At 37.2% G+C, this 19,202-nt stretch overlaps 1 protein-coding gene across 1 annotated transcript in view; it reads right to left on the reverse strand.

Annotated features, from left to right (window-relative positions):
• The window catches only part of LOC127646503 (transforming growth factor beta receptor type 3-like), a 175,868-nt gene that overhangs the window by 38,147 nt on the left and 118,519 nt on the right, over nt 1–19,202 (reverse strand). Inside the window, exons 5-7 of the mRNA XM_052130211.1 lie at nt 10,915–11,098; nt 9,038–9,200; nt 5,827–5,974 (exon numbers count right to left, since the gene is read on the reverse strand). Coding sequence (XP_051986171.1) covers nt 5,827–5,974; nt 9,038–9,200; nt 10,915–11,098 — 495 coding nt within the window. The remainder of the gene's footprint in view (nt 1–5,826; nt 5,975–9,037; nt 9,201–10,914; nt 11,099–19,202) is intronic.

Consider the following 19,202-nt stretch of genomic DNA (forward strand, 5'->3'; position numbering starts at 1 on the left):
AGCCACACTCTAATCAGCTAATTAACTCAAAACACCTGCAAAGGCCTTTAAATGGTCTCTCAGTCTAGTTCTGTAGGCTACACAATCATGGGGAAGACTGCTGACTTGACAGCTGTCCAAAAGACGACCATTGACACCTTGCACAAGGAAGGCAAGACACAAAAGGTCATTGCTAAAGAGGCTGGCTGTTCACAGAGCTCTGTGTCCAAGCACATTAATAGAGAGGCAAAGGGAAGGAAAAGATGTGGTAGAAAAAAGTGTACAAGCAAAAGGGATAACCACACCATGGAGAGGATTATGAAACAAAACCCATTCAAAAATGTGGGGGAGATTCACAAAGAGTGGACTGCAGCTGGAGTCAGTGCTTCAAGAACCACCACGCACAGACGTATGCAAGACATGGGTTTCAGCTGTCGCATTCCTTGTGTCAAGCCACTCTTGAACAAGACACAGCGTCAGAAGCATCCCGCCTGGGCTAAAGACAAAAAGGACTGGACTGCTGGTGTGTGGTCCAAAGTTATGTTCTCTGATGAAATTATATTTTGCATTTCCTTTGGAAATCAAGGTCCCAGAGTCTGGAGGAAGAGAGGAGAGGCACAGAATCCACGTTGCTTGAAGTCCAGTGTAAAGTTTCCACAGTCAGTGAAGGTTTGGGGTGCCATGTCATCTGCTGGTATTGGTCCACTGTGTTTTCTGAGGTCCAAGGTCAACGCAGCCATCTACCAGGAAGTTTTAGAGCACTTCATGCTTCCTGCTGCTGACCAACTTTATGGAGATGCAGATTTCATTTTCCAACAGGACTTGGCACCTGCACACAGTGCCAAAGCTACCAGTACCTGGTTTAAGGACAAGGGTATCCCTGTTCTTAATTGGCCAGCAAACTCACCTGACCTTAACCCTATAGAAAATCTATGGGGTATTGTGAAGAGGAAGATGCGATATGCCAGACCCAACAATGCAGAAGAGCTGAAGGCTCTCATAACACCCGAGCAGTGCCACAGACTGATCAACTCCATGCCACGCCGCATTGTTGCAGTAATTCAGGCAAAAGGAGCCCCAACTAAGTATTGAGTGCTGTACATGCTCATACTTTTCATCTTCATACTTTTCAGTTGGCCAACATTTCTAAAAATCCTTTTTTTGTATTGGTCTTAAGTAATATTCTAATTTTCGGAGATACTGAATTTGGGATTTTCATTAGTTGTCAGTTTTAATCATCACAATTAAATGAAATAAATATTTGAAATATATCAGTCTGTGTGTAATGAATGAATATAATATCCAAGTTTCACTTTTTGAATGGAATTACTGAAATAAATAAACTTTTTGTTGATATTCTAATTATATGACCAGCACCTGTATATACTTTACAGAGGAATACAGTCACAAATGTTCCTTCTTTGTTGTAGTTTCGAACAGAGAAATGACTAAAGGGTCAGAAAGTATATAAAGATTTATAAAACATTTAGTTTTAGCCATAATTTGATGGGACAAAAGGCCTTAAAGAGTACTGATATTTAACATAACAGCACTAGCATGTATTGTATCACTTAGAGTATCAGAGCATTTGAACAGTGTGGAGTGAAAGTGGAGCATTTATAATAAAAATGTAAGTACAATCCCCCAATAAATCAGGGAAGCTGCACAAACGCATAACAATCCCCCCCAAACAAGCAAATCGATCTCCAAGACATGTGTACTGCTGCTGAGCTATGTGCATAGAATGTGCCTTGGCCTGCTTGGCCAAATGGTAATACGCTAATGTACAAAATCTCTATGTGTGCTTGGCAAAATGGCTTAAATGGCTAGTGATTTGAATCATAATGTGTACCTGGACCTGGAAAGCCCAGAGTTTATTTAAATAGTGACTTAACCTACCTATGTGTGTATTTATATAACTAATGATCTAAGATAACAATGTGTACCAGCGCCTGATTTGACTCCAGCTTCCCTTGATAAAGACACACGTCTATGTGACAAGGCCAAAAGCAGACCTTACCGTTCAAGCTGATAGAACAAAAAGCCCCAGCAACCACTTGAGCAAATAACATATTCAGAAAAAAACTCTTGCAGTGTGCTGCATCGAAACCGGCTTACTTGCTAATCGAGCTATTTATCGATTGTTTGATTACAACTTGTTTTTGCCTTGAAATAGCCCTTGAAGCTGATATGGCAATAAACTCAAATACAAACAAACATACAAATTGAGCAAACTTAAATGATAACAAACAGATAACAAGTTCAAAGAACATATCAGTTTGTGCCATTCAGAGTTTCGTGCTTGTACTAGTCATGTTTGTAGTCATTCCTGTCCGATGCCAAATTGGTTTCTATAATCTTTAATGGAGCATTTTACACAATACGCATTTTTAACAATAAGCTGTGGTTCATGTTGGTTCAATTTAAATCATAACCTTATCTGTTGATACCATATCTTGAAGCTCAAAATATTTCAACAGCTCTGACACAATCAGACGTGCTGCATCTACAGGCCTGCTGCCGATGGCCTATGAAGAATTTAGCAGGTTTTATTGAAGTGTGGTTTGAGAGGTCAGAAATGTGTCAGATTACAGGGGAATTCAGTATTAGCTTCTGATTGTTTTCTGATGAAAGTGTGTAGGGAAGACTTGTGGAGGATGTGGAGCACTTTTTCCTACACTCTAAAACACTCTTGCTGATTTATACAGACATGGACATGTACAATCAAACTCAAAGAGATGGATGGACTTCACACATTCTCTCTCACATAAACATAAATAAACAAACACACATTCTCTTATGAAGTAATGCCATTTAAGACCTTAATTATTAATAATTTAGGAAGAAAGACCTTTGATGACAACCTCTAAATCACTGTACTCATAACAGGTTCTTCTATATGTTTGTGCATCTATAGTTAAAACAGCTGCATTTTTGCTAGGGTTGGGTACCGAGGACCGGTTATTGTCCAGAACCGCATCCCTTTATAAAAAACACTGGAACCATTTGATTTTTATGATTTTCGGTTCTGTTAATGGTTCCTGTATGCAATTTTCCACAGATGCAGACTGAACACTGTATGAAAATACTCTGACAGTGTTTACTGCAGAGCAAAACATACAGTGCTTCCATTACATTTCCAAACAAATTACTCTTATGAGTCGGTTCTTTTTAATGAGTGAAAAATACTTACACATCAGACTGACGGGCAAGTTATGAATATCCAACTTGAAATAAAATTAGAACTCACAAGCCTGAAGTACAATATTAGACTACATAATACAAATGTCTCTTTAACTGTAACTTCTATGTAATTTTGTACTTGTAGACCTGTGTTAATGACTGCTTGTTTATATTACAATGTGTAGTTAAAGATACATGAATTTTATTGTAATAAGTGGAATTTTATTAAATAAATGCATTAATAAAATATGCTATCACATTTATCATTTGTTTAGAAGTTTAAAATTCTGCAAACCACCTTTTGCAAGAATAGTTTTTAATAAAGTTTGTTATATCTCCTCTGTAGAAACTTGAAACGATCTCATCATTTAGCAACAGACTGTTCAGGGCAGTAAATGCAATAAGAATTGCATCTTTTATTTCTCAATAAGTCTTCCTCAAAGGTACTAAAATAATCGTTACAGGAACCGTTAAGGAACAGGAATCTTAAGAGGAAACGGAACCCGGATCTTAAAATTCCTTATGATTTCCATACCTACTTTCACTCAATATCTGTACTTCTAACTACATCATAGTTATTGTTTTTATTGCCTTTCTGCTTGGTGTTGTCTACATGTGGCACTAAATTACTCTATATTATTCTTCTCACATCCATAATTATGATATTCACACCTTAAAAGACTTAGAATAAATCTTGCTCACTGTTAGCATTGTTTATTTGCATGTGCTGTCTGTGCTGTTTTAGAACCTGATTCACAAAAGGAATTATGCAAATAAGGTAATGACACAAACACACTGAAAGAAATTGCAGCTGAATGCAGGTGTAAAATGTGTAATAAACATAATAGCACAACATTAATTACTCCAGGTAGGCAGCGGTAACTTTTGTGAATAAGGCCCAATCTATAATAAGCCTGATTTAAATAAAAAGGGGGTGAGTTCACCCTGAAAACAAAGGCAATAATAGTGTATTGAATATGTACGGTGCATTACTAAACAAGCACTTAGCTCTGAGCCAGGTGAGTTGCAGATGGTTTGTGACGCAGGTTTTTGTGTAGAAAACTGTTATGTGAATCCACACTTATTTATTTTTCTCTCCAATTTGGAATGCTCAGTTCCAAATGCGCTCTAAGTCATTGTGTGGGAGTAGTGACTTGCCTCAATCTGGGTGGCGGAGGACAAATCTCAGTTGCCTCCGCGTCTGAGACGTCAATCCGAGCATCTTATCACGTGGCTTGTTGAGCGCCTTACTGCGGAGACGTAGCGTGTGTGGTGGCTTCAACCTATTCTCTGCGACATCCATGCACAATGCACCACAGGTCCCACGAGAGCGAGAGCCACACATTATAGCAACCACGAGGAAATTACCCCATGTGACTCTACCCTCCCTAGCAACCATTGCCAATTTGGTTGCTTAGGAGACCTGGCTGGAGTCACTCAGCATGCCATGGATTCGAACTCGTGACTCCAGGGGTGGTAGTCAGCGTCAATACTTGCTGAGATACCCAGGCCCCCCATGTGAATTCACACTTTATGACATATCCTAATGAGCATGTAAAAATGCCCAACTATTTAGAATTAAATTACGCATGTTGTGTACAAGCCACTCTCCAACATCTGAGAATGTGGTGACAGTTTCAGAGGTCTGAGCTCAGTCTTGTGCTTTGCAATCTGAAACCAGCAGCCAGACACTCCTATAATTCTTATTCTGAAGTGCCAGACCAACACTACAATAAAAACACTCCAAAGGTTTGGCTGGAGAAAAACTCACTACACTCCTCCTTCTGTTACTGCTCCATCTAATGACAGGTATCCAGACTGAGACAGATCACACACTTCATTGGAGCAATGTGCTGTCTGTTGCTTGTTCCTTTCACGCAGTTTGAAAGGTATTGAATGTATGAAAATACAGAATCACAAAACAAAAGTAGTGGTGGCCGTTATGACCCAAATTTTAAAAGATCATAACGTATGAGTGATGTTATATCACGGTAACAATCTATAATGATATTATTTTTGCAACCCTAAAATGTTTTATATATTACATGTAGTAGTGTTTATTTTTCAATAATTTTGAAATACTTGAAAGACTTGAATACTTATTTTGAAAATGTGATTGACACAAAGCATAAGATAGGAATATTCAAAACAAATGTACCAAAAGTCAAGCATCAATGCAGAAACAGATTGACAAAATGAAACACTTATAAATAAGACTCAAACCAGTAACTCATTGTTAAACCTTTGGATGAGCTATGTGTGAAGCCATTGTGAATCAGAATCTTTAGCGGATGAAACATTTCTAATGCTGCACAGTATACGTCTGTGTATATACTGTCCAGCCCAATTTAAAAATCATCTGACCCTTTTCTGCCTTTATTAAACATTAATTTATCTGGGAAACAAAATTTAACTAAGATAGAAAAATAAAAAGATATAAAAAAAAAGAGATATCCACTAAGCCTTGTTTTCAGAGAATGTTGATCTTGACAGTGTTGTTCTTGTTTGAAGCAAAAACCTCACTAAATTTATGATTGCATTTAATTTATGAAATATATTGCTGCATTTGTTGCTGTGTGAAAAGCTGGAGACAGTAATGAGGCATTTGATGTCTTTGCAAATATAGTAAATGTTTTGCATGTAGCCTATATTTAAATCCCATACCACTATGTCCAGTTTGCCAATGACGCTGTGGACCTTGATCACCCAATTCACTGACTTCACACATTTCAGAAGCAGCACAACGTCACGATGAAGAGGAGCATCACCATCCAATGGTCTTATATCCACGATCACATCCACCTGGAATGCACTACTCACAGAGAGAGAGAGAGAGGGAGGGAGGGAGAGAGTTTGCAGTTTTAACATGCTTTCTGTGTCTGGCCAATTGATTTTAAAAAACTGGACCATTTCCCAGAAAAGAAGCAGGACACATGTGCAACAGATCACATAACGCAATTCTGAGATCCATCATGATGTGCATATCTTTAGATCTGTTTTTAATTTTTTGACTCACTATTAGGCAACAGTGAGTAATATCAATGGGGCGAGTTTTCCAATATCCTAGTTCCTGCCTCCAAATAAACATTACAGAACTGGAGGAAACACAATGACAAACTAAAATGACAAACACAGAAGTACACACAAAAGTAAACACACCCTCACAAAAACACAGATTCACACACATAGAAGACTGACATACTGTACACACCTATATACAGGTAAATACCATGCAGTGTATGCTCACCAACATGTTTATACATAGGTTGAACTACATTTTATGTGAAATTACTCAACAAGCTTTCAGATGTTGTAACTCTTCACTTTAACAGCAGATTATATCATATGTGCAAAAATTATTAATGGCGTTTGAAACATTTTGCCCAGTCATTCCACATGGAACAAAGTTGCCTTCCAGTCGGAATGTCAGAATAATTACATTGAGGCTAAAAAGTTAGTGCACCACAATGTTATAATCCCCATTGGGAAACTCTTTGACCCCCCTGACTTCCCAAGGTGGTGGTGTGTTAATTAAAGAATTGTGGTGTGAGCTACGTAATTGATGCTGATCATAATAATTCAATTTTTATTGTGACTTTTGACTGTATTATTGAGGAATAATGATCAATATTGCCAGACAGTTCTACACCTTTAGCTGGCTTATGTGGAAACACACTTGAGTGACAACCACATTTCCTATTATCCTCAGCATGATACTCAGATACCCCTCTGTACAATTGAAGTGAGCAAAATAGCATCTCAGAACGTACAACATGTATGAACCTTGAGGAGGATGGGCTACAACAGCAGAAGACCACGTCGGGCACTTTATTAGAACCATAGTGTTCCTAATAATGTGATGAGTGAGTATACAGTGCATTCAGAAATGTTTCAGACCCCTTGTTTTTTTTTTTTTTTTTTTTCACATTTTGTTATGTTGCAGCTTTATGCTAAAATGCTTAAATTGTTTTCACATCAATCTACACTCCATACCCAATAATGACAAAGCAAAAAACTGATTTTTGATAACTTTTCAACTTTATTACAAAGAAAAAAATGAAATATCAGTTGAAATATTGTCTTGGATGTGTGTTTTCCAACATTGTCCTATTGGAAGGTGAACATTCGGCCCAGTCTGAGGTCCTGACAAGTTCCAAGTGGGCTTTCGTGTGTCTTGTAATGAGGAGACGCTTCCATCTGGCCACTCTGCCATAAAGCCCAAATCGGAGGAGTGTTGCACACTGCAAAAAATGATTGTCAAAACAAGTATTTTTGTCTTGATTTTCAGTAAAATATCTAAACATTCTTAAAATTTGATTTATTAACTTGACAAATTGGCATTAGATTTTAAGTCTTGTTTTGAGAGAAATCTAATCAAATTTAGTGAGATTTTTGCTTAAAACAAGAAAAAAGAGAAAAATAAACTTAATTTAAGAGTAAACAAGTTTATTTTGCTTGCCCCATTGGCAGATTTTTTTTACTCTTGTTTTGAGTCTAAAGTTCACAAAATTTTGTCAGATTTATCTTAAAACAAGACTTAATATCTTATCCCACTTTGCTTGACAAGTAAATAAATCATGTTTTTAGAATGTTTAGATAATTTTACAGGAAAACAAGACAAAAATACATGTCCTGAAAGTCATTTTTTGCAGTGCAGTGATGTTTGTCCTTCTGCAAGTTTCTCCCATCTCCACACATGATCTCTGGAGTTTAACCAGAGTGACCATTGTATTTTTGGTCACCTCTCTTACCAAGACCCTTCTCCCCCGATTGCTCAGTTTGGCTGGGCGGCCAGCTCTAGAAAGAGTCCCGATTGTTCCAAACTTCCATTTAAGACTTATGGAGGCCACTGTGCTCTTGGGAACCATTTATGCATCCCAAAATATTCAATAGGCTTCCCTATATCTGTGCCTCGACACAATCTTGTCTCTGAGCTCTGCAGGCAGCTACTTTGACCTCATGGATTGGTTTATGCATTTTCAGCTGTGAAACCTTATACTTAAACAGGTGTGTACCTTTCCATATAATTTTCCACAGGTGGACTCCAATCAAAGTGTAGAAACTTCTCAAAGGTGATCTAGAGAAATGGGATGCACCTGAGCTAAAGTGTCATAGCAAAGGGTCTGAATACTTATGTCTATGTGATATTTAAGTTTTTTATTTTTAATACATTTGCAAAGTTATCAAACATCTGCTTTTTGCTTTCTTAGCATTGCGTAACTTTGGAGCCCATTTAGAAAATGACCCGCAACACTAAGGAAGGGTTAAATGAGGTAAGCACAGAGGAATTAAATAATTGGTTGTCTGTTGCTTAACAACATTCTGTAACATTCTAACAACACATCATTTCACAGTGATTAGCACCACAATGGGGGGTTAACTCTGCAAAATCTGGACTAATCCTCCTCTGGAGCTTCATATGGTTTCATAAGCCAGTGTTAAAAGTGGTGCTTACCCCCTTTCAAAATTGTGAAACAATTCTTTAAAATGTGGGTTTAAACAGGCGATAACCCAGGATTAAGCTCAGTTTGAAAAGCTCTATTGTGTTATAATTCTGACTTCAGAACCTGTAAATAGGAACTTCCAGGAAAATTTGAAGCAGAGTACTGAATAATTTGTATGTTTTATGCAATAATATGTCTACATACTGTATGTATATAAACTATTTATAGAAATGAAAATGAAATATATCAGACGTTAAAAATAAATCACAGAACTCATTACGGGGGCAAATGTTTATGCCCCAGATTTTGAAATTTGGTGGCATTTTTGTCACTATCAGTGGTATTTTTGCCAAAAACCCTTGTTTATTTCTAATTTCTGACTCTGATTTGAAGGCAGCATTTTAGGCAGTGACTCTATACTGCATGATCACCTGCTGGAGTTTGGTGCTTGAAGCTCAATGATGTGAACCTCCTGGTCATGATCAGGACCTGAGAGAACACACCCTGTAGATGGCTGATCCTGGATGTAGCTTGCCAGGTAGTTCAAAGACAGGAACTTGTTATTAATCTTACAGGTCTCTGAGAAGATGGAATCTGAAACAAATTTCAGTAATATCTTTAACAAAGAGCTGATGTTTGATTGACAGATGTCATTGACATCTAAATGCAAGCTATGATCAGAAACATGGGGAAAAGGGCACTGTACAAATGTAAAGTAAAGAGTGTACAATCAAGGCCAGGAGGTCAGTTTGGTCAACTACAGTAGTAATCTAGGAACCGACTAGTTTAACTTTAGTATTTTTAGTAGTGCTGGTTTAAAAGGATACATTTAAAAACAGAACTTCTCAGTCTGGGTTTTAGGATGTTGACATCATGCTGTGCTTTGCGTACTACTAACAACATGTCGACTAGTCGTTGATTAAACCCACTGACTAGTTGATTAAAGATATGAGCAGTCCAATCCCTAATCTGTCCTGTTACTGAAAATTTTCATCTCTCAAATTTTGGCTCTTTGAGGTGCTTGGTGGGGGGTGGGGGTGAGTGTTGTCATCTGTTCTTTGCAGCAAACAGATCGGAAGCATGTCCTCTCTCAAGCGGAGCTACAAAGTGATGAGACAGAGGAGAAAGCCAGAACTTTCCTGTATAGGTAAACACAGCCTTTTTGAGTCGCTGCCAAACCACAAACTCTAATGACACCGGGCCAAATGTTTTACGGGCTGACCGAAAATTGCTCCGCTCTTGACCTGCCAGCTGTGACTGGGGGAGGCATGCATTGAATAATAGTATTTACTTACTTTCCAGGATTGTAATCTTTTATTCTTTCATGGACAGAAAAATGTTCACCAGTAGTTTAAACAGGCAATCTGACATCTGATAGATGATGAAGTCAGACGTGTTGCTGGTTTGGTTTTAGAACTCAGCAGGGGAAACGGGACTTAGTGAAAAATACAGCCAAATGAATCTTTTTCTTCTTTCTTCAAACAATTCATGTGGCTAATGGCAGCTATTTGCATGTATCTGTTTCGGTTTACTCTCTTTTATGCCTAGTAAACAACAAACTCGATTCAATGTGGCAGCCTAGGATTCACGATGCAGTGGGTGACTGACTCAAAAATCATATCAAAGCCCAACAGAAAGTTTCAAATTAAATCCTTCTAAACAATTTCATTTGAGAATAAGCCACTATCCCCCTGCAGCTCATGTCTTTGGGCAGATGGCGAAGTTACTTTCTTCAAAATCTTGCAGGTCTTCCTGGTACTGCTTTAAATTTGGACTTTCTTGTTTGGGTTCTATTTCTTTTGTGCTTTTTCTGTACCTTCTCCATTTTCTGCCAGATTTTCCCTTTGACACATTCCCTTTTTTTCTCCTAGACTGCTATTCTCCCGCATCCTTTTCTTTTTAAAAGGATTGTTGTAAAATGGGTTTCAGGTTTGGCGAAGGGCCCATACGCATAAGCTGGCAACCAGAGCTCTCGTCTGAGGTCTTCCTGTATGTTTCATTGGGCCTTTCCATCAATTCACAATCTCTCTGTTGCTTAAGAGTCCAAAAGAAAAGAAGTGTGATTTCCAAGTCAATCAAATGATTACAAATGCCCAAAGACTTGGGCTATGTTGTTTTTAGTGAAATTGAAACCTGCCCAGTTGAAATCAGCATGACTTGACTGAGGGAATTGGTATGTGCAAGGCCATGATTGAAGTTTAGAGAGGGCTGAAAATATGGCTTGTTATGTGCTCTAAAATATATGGCTTGAGGAGAGGTATCAGAAATATGGGGTTATAAAACACTGTGGATGTTCAGTGACACATACCCTCTCCAACTTTGATGTAGACATCCTGGGTCATCTTAAATTCACTGAATGAGGTAACAGCATGGTAGCGTTGATGTGCCCAGGTCAGCAGGTGCTCATTATCGTGAGGAAGATTCTCCTCCTTCACTTCACAAGACTGGGAGAAATTTCCTTCCTCAAACTGAACGTCAGAACCATCTGCAACCTAAGAAATCAACAAGCGTTAATATATTTTATTATATGGCTCTCTGGAATACTTGATCCTTATGGTTCAACTGTAGCACTCTGTGGTCAGATATTTTTGTTTAATGACCACAAAACTGTATATTTGACCATTGTCTCTGACAACCAATTTCCTACAATGTCTTCCATTTGTCCTGCAGCCTACCACTGTCTTTTTCTTCACACATAACCAAATAATTTCACCTCAAATTAGTATTTCATATCAGTATATTTATTTTTTTGGTGCATTGCCATGTAATTAGTCAGCTATTATACAGCCATTCGGTCATTTACGCAACATAAAATATTTGTTTGCAATAATAACTGGCTGACTGAACATTTTCCCTTACCCTATGGCGTTGCTGAAAGCTTGATTCTGGTTGACAAATGTTTCAAAGTTTTGGTTAATTTTCTAAAACTGCACAGCTTTGAAGAAGTTTTAGGTTTATTGAACACATTAGTTCCATATCTCTTCGTCACAGTCTTTCTGAACTATGAACAGAAATTTGGGTTGTTTTAAGCAAAACAGTTAACCTCAGTTGTGCATTGATTTTCAATCAATAAATGGTAAGCAAGTGGTTTATTCCTTGCACATTTAATTATTTCTTGTCATAAAATAATTGATTTGTAAACACTACTTTTTTGACACTTTTTGAGAAATTGGAAAGCTTTTACTTTCAGAGCAACCCTGATTTACAATACAGACTTGTGGAGGTTTTTTGACAGTTCTAGAGACAAAGATCTCTCTGTTGATGAAGACAGGCCCATAAAACTCAAAGATGTATCAATATGCACATCCCATTTTACTGGGAGAATGTCTAAGGTTATAAAATTTAAGGGCAAAACGACAGAATACGAGAGGAACGGAAAAAGAAAAGAAGTGAGTTTTGTAACAGGCCTTTCCAAAATTAAACCTTCCAACCAATCTTTGCCAAAACACATCTTTATCACCCTCTCCTGATGGTTTTCTGAATGCCTCTTACACAATAAGGTGTCTGCTTTCCACTGTTTATTTAACACACTGCTGTGCATCAGAGGAGATGGGCAGAAGGTTCTTAGAATGGATGGTGCTTAGTTGAAATGAACTTTATAGCCAACATATGTACACAATTTTCACACATACTGGAGTAATGCAAACCTTCACAGTCACATTTTTACAGCATTAAAATACATTATTTCTCTATTCAACATATTATACAGATCTGCACCACCTTTTCCAATTGATAAACATTTCATTTGGATCAAGCTCAATCAGATCATATTTTCTGACTGAAGTGTTTACTTGAATGCTTTTCATTATGATTGAGCTGTCATTCGCATTATTAACAGATTGTTAGACAGCATGTTATCATGAGAGAGAGGGAGAGAGTAATGTAATAGTGGTTAGGTAGAAATACAAGGTATGTACATTTCATAGCCAATCATGACTGGCTGAGTCCTGACAGTTTAAGCACTGCTGTGTTCTTCTGCCAGCTAACCTTTCATCCAACATACTCAAAATACTGTATATGTCATGTACTTCATTTCTTTCAAATGCTATGTTTAAAGAATGAAATTACAGCAATTACAGAGGGTTAATGCAAGCTGTGATCTGAGAGCAAAAGATTAAACATGGCAAAAAACTTTTGAGATAAGAAAATGTATGTGATTAAGTTTATTTGGGTTGTTTGTGAATGTGTGTGAGATCTTCTAAACATATGCAGTGTTGCGAATTAACCCTCAATAGCAGTTTTTCGGCATGTCGTCTTGCTTGGCTAGGCCGAGCTTTGCCTCAAAAGTCCTCCCCTTTGGCTTCAAATGTATCTCGGCCCACATGCTCCATTTCAGAGGGATAAACATTCACATATGCTGAAAAAGACGCTGTACAGCTCCACACAGCCAAGCACTTGGTCTAGACAGTCCAGACTCATTACATTTCCATGCTTGCAAGGTTTTTTTCCATTCATCTCTCTCTCCTGCTTTCCCTCTCATTCTCCTGAAGGTGTTGTATCTGCACTCTGCCGACTCCATTCTAGAAAACCCAATTAAACCATTATATCACACCAACCACAGATCTGATAGACCTCATATGAGCTGCAGAGAGAGAGCCAGACATGCAATCTGAACTGAGTCCTGTGTGATAATGTGTGGTGACAGACAGAAGACCTGGGGAGGGAGAGAGAGAGAGAGAGAGAGAGAGAGAGAGAGAGAGAGAGAGAGAGAGAGAGAGGTGTATGATGTGCTGAAGAAAGCTGGGATGAGGAGAGCTCTGCCTCCATGCACGACCCAGTACCATAAGGAACATCTGCCTGACCTCTGCTCCTTGTGATACATTTCAAAAAGAAGAAGAAAAAAGCAAGAGAAAGGCATGGAGACTCTAATAATTCAGGTATCGGTTGAAGGCTATCTTTAGGGTTCCAATCTCTATCAGGTTGACTGTTCCAAAAGTAGTGAGCTACCTTGCTGTCTACATAGGCAGTTGCCTTTTAAGGCAGCATCATAACCATTATGGAACCTCTTAAGTGACAGATCTCGAACATTCTATATACAGTAGGCTCGACATAGTGTGACTCGCAATTGATTTCAATAGAGTTTGAGGTTAGCATGCTGCTAAGCTAACTGTGCCATACTCAGATTAGAACACAAATATTGAGCACACAAAAATATTGGGTAAATCTACCAATTTCTGTTTACTTTGAACTGTTTTTTTATCGATACTTTTCAATATTGAATGAAATATACGTTTAATTATCCTGGACATATCTCTCATCCACCACTTTGGATTTATTTTACAATGGATTCTAGGACTGCCTTATTCATGGAAGATAGGCTACATGTAATGCTGGCTCAGAAAAAAAAAAAAATCTGGAGACAGCATAATTATGATGCCGTCAGGAGTGCACATATGATGCATTAAAATGGTGCCTCCGTGGGCAGCTCAATAGGTTTTGGAACAGCGCAAGGGAGTGTAGAACTATTTACATGCTGAACAGATTGGAATCAAATCAGAGGGGAGAGGAATGGAGAGAAGAGAGGAGGAGAGGAGAGGGCTTGAGGGTTCTGTTGGCAAACGCAACTGAGCACAGAGGACTTTATCGATTTAATTGCGGGAATAGGGCTGTAATTAGTCTTGAGGAATAAGAAGGAAAAGCCTACAACTAAATTAGCTCCAGGCTTCGGGAAGAGATTCAAACCTCAACAATTCCAAAAGGGAATATGAAAGCAACAAACACACTCTGGAGTTCAGCCAGACACCCAACCCCAAACCATCCAAACACCATGCCAGCATACAGATGAACAGACATTTTTTTTTTAATTATGGCAGAAAAACAAAGTAAGGGTAATGTCTAAAGACACAAAATGATATATATAAAAAAATTTGAATAATACATTGCCCTCCTACTTTCTGTTATTTGACTTTACTGACGGTCACCTTAAATAATAGTTCAGTTCGGGCACCAGACAGTTTAAATGATCTGTCACATAAACTAAAAAAAATATATATATTTTGGGGCCCTTCACGCTCGTGGCACTCAAAAGATACAAATATGCAAAAGATTAAACAACAGCATGGTTGCACACTTGCGAAAAAATTCAACAAACGGATTAGCCATGGATTAGACCCAAAGAATAACATACAAATCTTCCCTCAAACAACTCGGTTTCTGACTTTCACAGCTGGCTCTCACTTCCGTATCTCGTCTCTCACCAATTCACTCCATTTATTTTTTAAGAAAACCACACCCCTTCTTTTCGTCAATATCTTGTGATGATGATGATCAATAAATTATGATGATCATTATGATGAAGATTTGGTTTAGAAACTTTATTATTTTCTGTGATTATTCATTAGTTGAAACTGATATTAAACAGAAAACTTTGAATCTGCGTCATAGTGTAGCGAAATGTTACAGACTAACATCAAAGCTCCATAGAAATAAAACCGATCAACACCCCTTGCATTCTGACAAAACAGTAACAAAAAGTACTTTGTACAACCATTTTTTTTATATCAGAATCAGAATCAGCTTTATTGACAAGTATGCTTACACATACAAGGAATTTGTCTTTGTTTGTGCACAAACAATAGAACAACAAAACAGAGATAATAAAAAATAAAAAAACTTTAATAAAAAGTGAGTAGAAAATAAGTATATACAGGTGCTGGTCATATAATTAGAATATCATCAAAAAGTTGATTTATTTCAGTAATTCCATTCAAAAAGTGAAACTTGGATAATGTATACATTCATTCCACACAGACTGATATATTTCAAGTGTTCATTCCTTTTCATTTTGATGATTATAACTGACAACTAATGAAAAACCCCAAAATCAGTATCTCAGAAAATTTTGTGAAATATTGTGAAAAGGTTCAATATTGAAGACACCGGGAGCCACACTCTAATCAGCTAATTAACTCAAAACACCTGCAAAGGCCTTTAAATGGTCTCTCAGTCTAGTTCTGTAGGCTACACAATCATGGGGAAGACTGCTGACTTGACAGCTGTCCAAAAGACGACCATTGACACCTTGCACAAGGAGGGCAAGACACAAAAGGTCATTGCTAAAGAGGCTGGCTGTTCACAGAGCTCTGTGTCCAAGCACATTAATAGAGAGGCGAAGGGAAGGAAAAGATGTGGTAGAAAATTGTACAAGCAATAAGGATAACCGCACCATGGAGAGGATTGTGAAACAAAACCCATTCAAAAATGTGGGGGAGATTCACAAAGAGTGGACTGCAGCTGGAATCAGTGCTTCAAGAACCACCACGCATAGACGTATGCAAGACATGGGTTTCAGCTGTCGCATTCCTTGTGTTAAGCCACTCTTGAACAAGACACAGCATCAGAACACAAAAAGGACTGAACTGCTGCTGAGTGGTCCAAAGTTATGTTCTCTGATGAAAGTACATTTTGCATTTCCTTTGGAAATCAAGGTCCCAGAGTCTGAAGGAAGAGAGGAGAGGCACAGAATCCACGTTGCTTGAAGTACAGTGTAAAGTTTCCACAGTCAGTGATGGTTTGGGGTGCCATGTCATCTGCTGGTGTTGGTGCACTGTGTTTTCTGAGGTCCAAGGTCAACGCAGCCATCTACCAGGAAGTTTTAGAGCACTTCATGCTTCCTGCTGCTGACCAACTTTATGGAGATGCAGATTTCATTTTCCAACAGGACTTGGCACCTGCACACAGTGCCAAAGCTACCAGTACCTGGTTTAAGGACAATGGTATCCCTGTTCTTAATTGGCCAGCAAACTCGCCTGACCTTAACCCTATAGAAAATCTATGGGGTATTGTGAAGAGGAAGATGCGATATGCCAGACCCAACAATGCAGAAGATCTGAAGACCACTATCAGAGCAACCTGGGCTCTCATAACACCCGAGCAGTGCCACAGACTGATCGACTCCATGCCACGCCGCATTGCTGCAGTAATTCAGCCAAAAGGAGCCCCAACTAAGTATTGAGTGCTGTACATGCTCATACTTTTCATGTTCATATTTTTCAGTTGGCCAACATTTCTAAAAATTCTTTTTTTGTATTGGTCTTAAGTAATATTCAAATTTTCGGAGATGCTGAATTTGGGATTTTCATTAGTTGTCAGTTTTAATCATCACAATTAAATGAAATAAACATTTTAAATATATCAGTCTGTGTGTAATGAATGGAATTACTGAAATAAATCAACATGATATTCTAATTATATGACCAGCACTTGTATAGAAATACACAATAGGACAATATGTGTGTGTGTGTGTGTATATATACATATATATACACATGGTACTATCATGGTACTATCATGTTTTTTGGGCATTTAACATGGCAATACCATGTTCTTTTGGATTATCATAAAGATCCCATAGTACATGAATATTACAAAACACAGTATATCATGATTTCACCATCTGATATCATTACTTGATCCCATCTCGTATCTCCATAGTAATTGTTTGAAAGGGTGGTTAACTGATATCTTTTATTTGATATCTTTTCTGGTATAAAATGAATATAAAAAACTTGAATGATGAATTCAGATTGACTTCAACACACAAGTCAATGACTCTTTGAGTTTATTTTACAAAGGCTTCAGTAAACAGAAACCAAACTGACAGCAATTAAAGGCAGCTGTCTTGTGAGTGATGTGGTAAGTGTCAGTAAAGTGAGATTAGCTATGTGCTGAACCTCACCTTTATTGAGCATAATTAGTGTTAACTGATTAGTGTTAACACAGCAGAATATCACCGGGAGGCAGCTACATCACACTGAAAATCCTGATCCCAATACCAAAAAATAAAAGTACCTTTTTATATCTAACAATTATGCATATTGGGAAAATAAAAGAAGAAGAAGAAGAAGAAGAAAACGTTCTCATTAAATATTACCAATAATACATTAGTACGATTTACTTAATAACAAAAGTACACAGTAAAGCATATAAATGTATTACCTTTAGGGCTGTGAATGGATTAAAAACGTTTAATTAATCGCACAGTTTTTTTGTTATTAATCACAATTAATCATGGTACATTAAAACAAACATTAAAATGTAATCATAAATAAATGTACTTGTCTCAAAGAATTTGCAAGAAATAGGTTAGTCATCATTTATTTTAATTATTTAAATATTAAATATAAACATTTAAATGTTCAGTTTTTTTGCTAATAGAGTTTTTAATTTTTTATTTTACAGGTATAAATCTCTGATAAAAGTATATGTTTACATGCCATAACATTTGTGGACATAATTCAAAAGTTGTTCATCTTCTGCTGTTTTCCAGTTGACTTTTTTAATAATAGGATCAAATGGGCAGATTAATTTCATATCGAGCTTTATTGGCAAGATAAACTTGTACACATTGCCAATGAATTATATGACACTATACGACTATACATACAGATTTATAATAAAATGAATGTTGAAGTTTAATTTGCATACGTTTAAAATGTCAATATTATTTTCTCTGGCTGTTATTCAGTCTCTATATTGCGCACAGACTGGGTCTTTGGGCAATACAAAGTGATACTGCAGCTTGCCCATATCTCTCCCACACCTGTCTCACAACTTGTAGGTGAAGTCACCATTCTCTGTTCAGTATATCCACTCCCATGTTTATTATGCCCGTCACATGTGATGAATAAGTGTGCACTGCTCTACAGAGTCAGTTTCAGTGCTATAATGTGCAATCGAGTTGAGTACCTTCTGGAAATTTAGATATGCCGATTTTAACCACAGAATGTGTGAGAAAACATTAGTGAAGTTTCAGGAAGTTAAGGAAAAAAAAACAGATACTGCATTAATTGTGTTATTTAATTTTTTTTTTTATGCATTTAACAGTCAGTAATTAATAGCAGAAATTGTAGTATTACATTTCCCAGCCCTAATTAATTTTTTGTGTGATTACTTTTTACTTCGCTTAGAACAAACAAAACAGCTTTTTTTTGCTGCTCATTCATTATTTAATTATGCAATACTAATGACTGATGCATGTCTATGACATGTACAACTTGACTATATTTAATGCCAGCATTCATACAAATAAATTGCCACATCGAGAGGTGGGAGGGGGGAAGAAGGCTAACAGATACATATCAAAATACTTATTTAAAAAAAATTATCCTGACAAGTTATTAAGTCTGAAAGGTTATCCATAAAGTCCATGCCTTAATTGTTTTTGTTCTGGCTTTGTTTATCCTCTAACAAACGTTCTAATAAAGCAAAAAACATTTTAAATGTTTTTTAGCCATATTTTGTTTGCAGGGAAATTACATTCATGCTTATATTAAAGATACTGTACTCTTTTTTTGTTTTTGGCTGTAGTTAATGCTGTTTAATATTAATATTTTCATACAGTAAAATGTAATACATTTAACTTTCAATTCATTGGAACTGTGGTCTGTGGTAAGCTCAAGTGCTCCATTAAGCGATGTTGCTCATGTGGGTGACACAATTCAAGTTTTCTGTCAGCTCTCCACTGTCAATTCATAAAAAAGGCAAAAGGCCAAATTAAACTGAAAAATGCACTGTATTTTTCAGATTTCTCTGCACTTAATCTTTTCTCAATCTGGAAGAACCTGACACACAAGAACCCGTCTGGAATATTCGGGC

The sequence above is a fragment of the Xyrauchen texanus genome, chromosome 7 (assembly GCF_025860055.1).
Source record: "Xyrauchen texanus isolate HMW12.3.18 chromosome 7, RBS_HiC_50CHRs, whole genome shotgun sequence".
NCBI lineage: Eukaryota > Metazoa > Chordata > Actinopteri > Cypriniformes > Catostomidae > Xyrauchen > Xyrauchen texanus.